Here is a 7,080-nt window from a genome sequence, read left to right on the forward strand (position 1 = left end):
AATCATTTGCCAATTGTGTGCTCAACAAGGTTATAATACATCTAATTGTATTTACAAAATCACTGATTCACCTGAGCCATGTCAAATCTGTAATTGGAGGAACCATAGTGCTGTCACTTGCTTATACAGAAATAGGACCTATTCATCTGCACCTCCAATGACTGCTATGCATACCAGTTTCACTGGACAATACCAATCGTATGTGATGCCATCTTCTATGCCATCTCACTTATTTAATGTCGTGCGATGTGGTAAAGGTCGATTCCACTACAATAATGGTCCAAGGTTTAATACATACAAGTCTTTTCCTCAATTTTCACTAGGAGTTTTGGCTCACCTCCATCTTCGTATCCTAATTCATAGAAGGGTCATTTTGCTGCTCATTGTTATCACATACTAATCCTCATTTTTCAGTTTCAGCCCCTGAATCATGTCAAAGTACATTGAAAATATCTCAAGGAATTCTTGACTCTCATCCTCCACTGACAAAATATTGTGAATGTTGTTGGCCCAATGAAGGATGCTTCAGTGGATGTAATCAGGATTATGGCAGGAGGGGATATTATATTCCAATAGAACATGGTGCGACTAACGACATGACTAGTGAAGGAGCTGATAAGGAAAGAATAAAAATCATGTTTGGTGAGAAGCTGGAAATATCGGCAACAAAGAAAGCTATTTTGTCTATGGAGTTGTATGATTTACAAAACCACACTCACCGCGCTCCATTGACACCATCATTTCAGTGCTCATATCATGAAATCGATATATCACCTTCCTTGTGCCATTCTACAAGTTACCTTCCATCACTCAAATCAGATATTACCATCAAATCAACTGATGAAAAATCAACACGATTCTCTTTGGGAAATTTAGAGATTGGTGGCATTTGTCTAGAGACAAGTAATACCTTATAAGATATATGCTCTTACCACTATCAAGAAGACTATGACAACATTGGAAAACTTGGTGAAATGCATACCTTGGTTAGGTTATGTGATGGTGCAAGTATTATTGATCTTAAGCCAGCATACCATATGCTAATTATTGACAAAGGTGGAGGCCCTAAGTTTTTGTTCATAAGCATTTATCTTGGATGTACTTTGAGAATGATTTCTTCCTTCTTAATTGCTGGGTTGCTGAGCTGGCTTTTACAATTTGAGTTGGAATTTCTTGTTGCTATAATTAGATTACTTGTGCAGCTGGTTGGAAGAATTCAATCGGTATGAATATCAAAGTATGTTCTTCATGAACTGCACAAGTTTAAAGATGTTGATGACAAAGGTATTAGTTTGACTTGTCACTCGTTGAAGATAATGTGCTTTGTTCCTTGCAACAATCTCATATTTTGATAGTATAACCATGAGGTTGAGGGAGGGAGACAATGGGATGGAGACAATCTTATACCATGGTCATCTGTCAATAAGCTTCTTGGTTAAGTTTCTCTTCTTCTGAGCAATTTGCTGACATTCTTACCAAAGGCCTGAGTTCACCATTGTTCAATACTCACTGCAACAATCTCATGCTTGGACAACCATGAGCTTGTGGGGGGATGCTAGAGTATATAGGATATGGAAGGTGTGGATCATGACACATGTCATTAGTTAAACAGATAAGGCAGTTAGGATTGTTGGTATTGTAAGATTCAGATAAGGTAGTTAGCTGAGTATTCACCTATAAAGCAATTGTATCCTTGTAACTAGAAATCATTCAAGAAAATACAAGTGAAAATTCGTTCTCTTTCTCTCTTTCTCTCTCTCTCTCTCTTTCTCTCTCTCTCTCTCTCTCTCTCTCTCTCTAAACCTTCTTTGTTTCCTCCTTCTTTTTCTGCAATCTCTATGTTCTCTTTTCTGCATATTACTTACAAGTGAAGATAAATACCATTAGATCGTAGTACTAAGTGGAAACATCTGCGACAAGTTAATTTTTTGTTTCTTGAATAAACGATATTATCAACACTAGGAGGAGGGGGTGGACTTAGTTTCATAATGAACTAGCAATAATATGATTCAAATTCGCCTTTGATGAGAATCGAACCTAAGATTTTTCACTTACAAGTGAAGTGAAGGTATCACTAAAGTAGCAGTAAGTGTGTTAATTCTTCTTTTAGGTTAGCATCGCTGTAAGCCTGTTATACGGTATCTAAACCGCCACGTGTACTTGATAATATCAAATTTCCCTCCGACAAGACCATGATAAGAGCTGGGAGATCGAAGACTTGGCTCCTTCGAAACAAAGACCACGGCGAAAACTCAAATCCAAATTCCAATTTGGCTCGTTTTTAGGTTTTCTTCTCCCGTCCGGTTTTGTGCTCACAGAAACCCTAGAACTGCAATCCAACCTCTGCAATTCCGTCATTGATGTACGCCTACGACAACCGACACGCCGACGTCAACTCCTACCGTGAGCGCCGAAGGTAATTTGTAATTACAATTACCCTCAAAGTCGATTGCTTTCCGATTCAGATCGCTGCTTCTAACTTTTTTCAAATTTCGATTCAATTCTGTGTTTTAATGTTTCTTCATTTGTGTTTGGTTTTATGTAATTGTGAATTTGCAGTGACCTAATGGGTCCAGCGCCTGCGGCTGGTGGCTCCGCTTATGGCCGTGGCGGTGGGGCAGCTCCGTATGGGGGCCCATCGCCTCCGGTTGCTCCGTATTCGGCAAGGGTGGGTGGACCGGCACAGGGTCCAGGAGACTTTAATGGGTACCCGCCGTTCCAGCCCCCTTCCGAGCGGTTCAATATCGGCCGAGGTGGTGGTAATGGGAGCTTTGGTGGAAGAGCGTCGAATGGACATGTTGGTGGTGGAAGGGGTCGTGGTGGGAGATTTGGTGGCGGTGGCAGGGGTTTTGATGGAGGCCGTGGTGGCGGTAGGAGCTTCGGTGGTAGTCGTGGTGGAGGTGCGGGTTTCGGCGGTGGGCGTGGAGTTGGTGGAAGAGGAGGTAGGCATGGTGGCTCGTCAAGAGGAGACTTGGATAATATTATGCTTCCCAAGCAAGATTTTGGGACCTTGGTACCTTTTGAAAAGAATTTCTATGCTGAAAGTCCTTCAGTGAGGGCAATGTCAGAGCATGATGTTATGGTGTATCGTACTAGGCGGGAGATTACTGTTGAAGGGCATGACATCCCAAAGCCGATTCAAATGTTTGAGGATGCGAATTTTCCTGGTATTTCCTTGCTGATGAATGCTACAGTATTTGTTTTCTTATTAAAGTTTACTTTTTGTGCTTGTAGCTTATTTTGGTGTAATGTTATGTGTTAGATTACTGCCTCGAGGCAATTGCGAAATTGGGTTTTGTTGAACCAACACCAATTCAGGCACAAGGATGGCCAATGGCATTAAAGGGTAGAGATTTAATTGGCATCGCTGAGACTGGTTCTGGTAAGACCTTGTCTTATCTGCTGCCTGCTTTGGTACACATTAGTGCGCAGCATCGGTTAGGTCAGTATTGGTTACCATTCCTGTTTTAAGTTACGATTATTTGTTTCCTAGCAGTTGACCCTGATTTGGTTATTCTTTTGCCATAAACTTCAGTGCAGGGAGAAGGTCCTATTGCGTTAGTATTAGCACCTACTCGAGAATTGGCAGTTCAAATTCAAGAAGAAGCTTTAAAATTTGGCTTACGTTCCAATATTAGGAGTACTTGCATTTATGGAGGTGCTCCAAAAGGGCCCCAAATACGCGACCTTAAAAGAGGTATGTATTAGCTTATGTTCATTTGGCAGTGCATAAATAGGACCCCACATATAGTAATGTCCTAATGTCTTCCATGTGGCAGGGGTTGAGATTGTCATAGCTACACCTGGCCGACTGATAGATATGTTGGAAGCTCAGCATACAAATTTGCGAAGAGTCACTTATCTAGTTTTAGATGAGGCTGATAGGATGTTGGACATGGGATTTGAGCCACAGATAAGGAAAATTGTTTCCCAAGTATGTTAAGTTTTATCATTTTGGTTGCTTCACCACTAATCAGCTGAAAGTTATATTTTTTGTTTCGTCAAACAGCTAACAGACTAACAATAATATTAGTATTTAAATACAACAGATGACTTCTTTAGAATATTTGTTATGCAAATTTGTCAAATATTCTATGAATCTATGATGTTTCTAATGTGCTTGAGCACATGAACTTTTGTTACATGAGGGACTTTGCAGAGCTGCTCTTTAGTTAGCCTTTATGTTTCTGCCGACACGATTTTTATGTATATATGAATTTGGCAACTAATGTACATACTTGTAGTGCTGTTTGAAAGAACTTAGGAATTGCATTTGATTAAGTTAGTTTTCTTGCAGACCCGACCAGATCGGCAGACATTGTATTGGAGCGCCACGTGGCCAAGGGAGGTTGAAAGTTTAGCAAGGCAGTTTTTACGTAACCCATATAAGGTCTCTTTTGTAGATTTAACCATATCAGTATGATACATTGATATTCAGCTTGGTTGTGCAGATGTGTCTGAAATAAATTGTGATATAACTTATATCAATTCTTTATGTTTAGGTAATCATTGGATCAGCAAGCCTTAAAGCAAACCAGTCCATAAACCAAGTTGTTGAAGTTGTGACGGAGGTGGAGAAATACAATAGGTCTGTCTCTTGTGCTTGACATCTGGTTACATGATAAGGTTGAATTTTTTTTTGCTTTCATAGTAAGTACTTCAAATTGTTTTGTTGGCAGGCTGATCAAATTGCTCAAAGAAGCGATGGTTGGGAGCCGAATGCTGATATTTGTGGAGACGAAAAAGGGATGTGACCACGTTACTAAACAATTGAGGATGGATGGATGGCCAGCTCTATCCATCCATGGTGATAAAAACCAGGCCGAAAGGGACTGGGTCTTGGCTGAGTTTAAAAGTGGCAGGAACCCAATAATGACTGCCACTGATGTGGCTGCGCGGGGTCTTGGTAGGATCACTGTGTGCTAGAAACCTTGGTGTTTAGGTCTTGAATTTGAAATATTACGAGTCGGCCGGCTGCTGTCCAGTTCCTGAGAATATAATTTGTGGTTTGGGTGCGAAGGGCAGGTGCCATCACATGTGATAACTCTTACCAGTTTAATACCCCCTGTGATAACTCTCTGGGTGCTTACCTTATTTGAATTTCATGTTACATGGACACAAGGAGCAAGGTTTCACTGGTATGACTCGGGTTAACTTCCTAAGTCTGGGTGGTATGCCGTTGTGCAATGCAAGCCTGTATCTTCCATTGGTCTGGAAATTCTATTTTTATATACATGGGGCATTTGATAATTCATACGGCTCTCTGTAAGGAAAGTTCTCAATTATTTGTACTAGAGGTGCCTGAAATGGCTTGGCTTCTCCTTTCAAGTGTCTAAGTAACATGGTTGAAATCATTGTCGCCCATCCACGGTTACGGAGCTGGGTATCCTCGCAGCCCGGTTGACTCATGCATGCTTGTTCATTTGATTGGATATGGGAAGTGGTGGTTGTGGTGAAGCTGCTCCTTATCCCTGCTAGGTTAAGGTGGGCACATTTACATGATGAATGTGTTGTCTTTAGTTTGATCTTGAGATCTCAGGGGTGCAGGGATAAGGTTGTTCGCAGTTTTCTCCGTGTTTTGTTGTTTGCGTACCGTTTACCTAACTTGTGCTATGTTTTGTTGTAGATGTGAAGGACATAAAATGTGTGATCAATTATGATTTTCCATCAAGCCTTGAGGATTATGTCCACAGGATTGGAAGAACTGGACGTGCAGGAGCAACAGGAACTGCTTTAACCTTTTTCACGCATGCAAACGCAAAATTCGCTAGGGATCTAATCAAGATCCTTCAAGAAGCAGGTCAGGTTGTGAGCCCCGCATTGGCTGCAATGGCCCGATCAAGTGGTAGTTTCGGAGGTAGGCTCGGTTTCCTCTTTGAATACGGTGTCATTTGTGCGCATAGTTTTATGGGATGGTGAACAATGCTGTTTTTTATTTTCGGTTTTTCATCAGGATCCGGAGGGAACTTCCGCAATAGAGGACGGGGAGGAGGATTTGGGAACCGGGGCATGATTTCTGGTTCAAATACCGTTCCTATCGGTTACAAGAGACCTTGGTAGTTTGTGTAGTGTCACAACTCACCTGGCTAATTTATGTTTAGTTTTGTAACGTTGAAAGAAAGTTGTGTCGAAAACTTGCTATTTTTTTAGTTTCCCCAAATGATATAATTGATTTGTGATGCAAGACCAAATAGCTGTTTATGTTTACCTGTTGCTTTCTCTGAGAGAACATAACAGGGACCGAGTTGGAAGAAAATTGGGGACGAGTTGTGAGCAAACAATTGAAATTGTTATTATGCTGACTTCATTACGCAGAATTTACTTTTTGTTGCAATTTCAAGGTGTATCAATTTTTTTATTGAATAATATGCTTCTTGAACATCCCAAGGACGAACGAAAGTAGAAAATTTATCCAAGTTTAAATGTGAATGTCGTTATTTAGTATTACGGTTTAGCGGTATTTCTTTTCACTTTGAAATAAGAGATCTTAGGTTCGAATCTCGCGTATAGTGAATTAGATACCAAATTATGCTGCCTATTGTATGGCTTAGCTGATCTCTCTCTTCTCTTAATAGAAAAATATCGATGTACTAAAAAAAATAAAAACGTGAATATTAAGAATTAAAGCTAGAATATTAGGATCTAAAGTTACGTCTGAACTAAAGTTACGTCTTTGTTAAAGGATGTGCATCGTTTATCATCATGGGGCATGAAAATAAAAAAGGTCATAAATAGTAGTGATAACAACGTCATTGTCCTAGTGGATGCTTATCGCGTGCTAAAAATTTGAACAAATTAATCGATGGATACTTGCCATGTGGCATGTTTGGTTTCATAAAAGTATCTCTCCTATTTTTCACAAGGTTTTAAATCGTGACAGTTGATGCGTATATTGTATTCCAAACTTTTTAACTGTTAGATCTTAATATTTTTTTTTTAACCACAAATTTAACTGTTAAAAACTCAAAAGTATCTAGTACTCCCCTAGCACCATAGAAAATCCCCTTCTCAGAAAATAAGTTTTAGTCTAACAAAATGTTGTGGATCCAAAAGGAGACTTGTTTCAAGTTCTACTTTAGG

The 7,080-nt window shown here is 40.0% G+C and overlaps 1 protein-coding gene across 2 annotated transcripts; it reads left to right on the forward strand.

Annotated features, from left to right (window-relative positions):
* The first annotated feature begins 2,217 nt into the window (after window positions 1–2,217).
* On the forward strand, window positions 2,218–6,293 carry LOC137712519 (DEAD-box ATP-dependent RNA helicase 30-like). Of its 2 annotated transcripts, XM_068451593.1 has the most exons (10): window positions 2,218–2,416; window positions 2,560–3,167; window positions 3,263–3,442; window positions 3,536–3,697; window positions 3,780–3,934; window positions 4,298–4,390; window positions 4,503–4,588; window positions 4,680–4,906; window positions 5,627–5,857; window positions 5,954–6,293. In XM_068451593.1, exons 1-10 carry the CDS (start codon window positions 2,361–2,363, stop codon window positions 6,058–6,060), a joined length of 1,905 nt encoding a protein of 634 aa, XP_068307694.1. In that variant the 5' UTR covers window positions 2,218–2,360; the 3' UTR covers window positions 6,061–6,293. The 2 variants fall into 2 exon arrangements, 1 of the variants encoding a protein (XP_068307694.1); XR_011065229.1 differs by lacking the exon at window positions 5,954–6,293 and having other exon boundaries at window positions 4,680–5,484; window positions 5,627–5,765.
* The last annotated feature ends 787 nt before the right edge of the window (window positions 6,294–7,080 follow it).

The sequence above is a fragment of the Pyrus communis genome, chromosome 13, assembly GCF_963583255.1.
Source record: "Pyrus communis chromosome 13, drPyrComm1.1, whole genome shotgun sequence".
In the NCBI taxonomy this organism is placed as follows: Eukaryota; Viridiplantae; Streptophyta; class Magnoliopsida; order Rosales; family Rosaceae; genus Pyrus; species Pyrus communis.

Bases quoted from the DNA above. Each gene is read 5' to 3' on its own strand.
- LOC137712519 (XM_068451593.1), top strand. From the start codon at position 2,361: ATGTACGCCTACGACAACCGACACGCCGACGTCAACTCCTACCGTGAG. The intron at 3,443-3,535 runs GTCAGTATTGGT...CATAAACTTCAG, and splicing joins TAGTGCGCAGCATCGGTTAG to TGCAGGGAGAAGGTCCTATT. The intron at 4,391-4,502 runs GTCTCTTTTGTA...CTTTATGTTTAG, and splicing joins TTTTACGTAACCCATATAAG to GTAATCATTGGATCAGCAAG.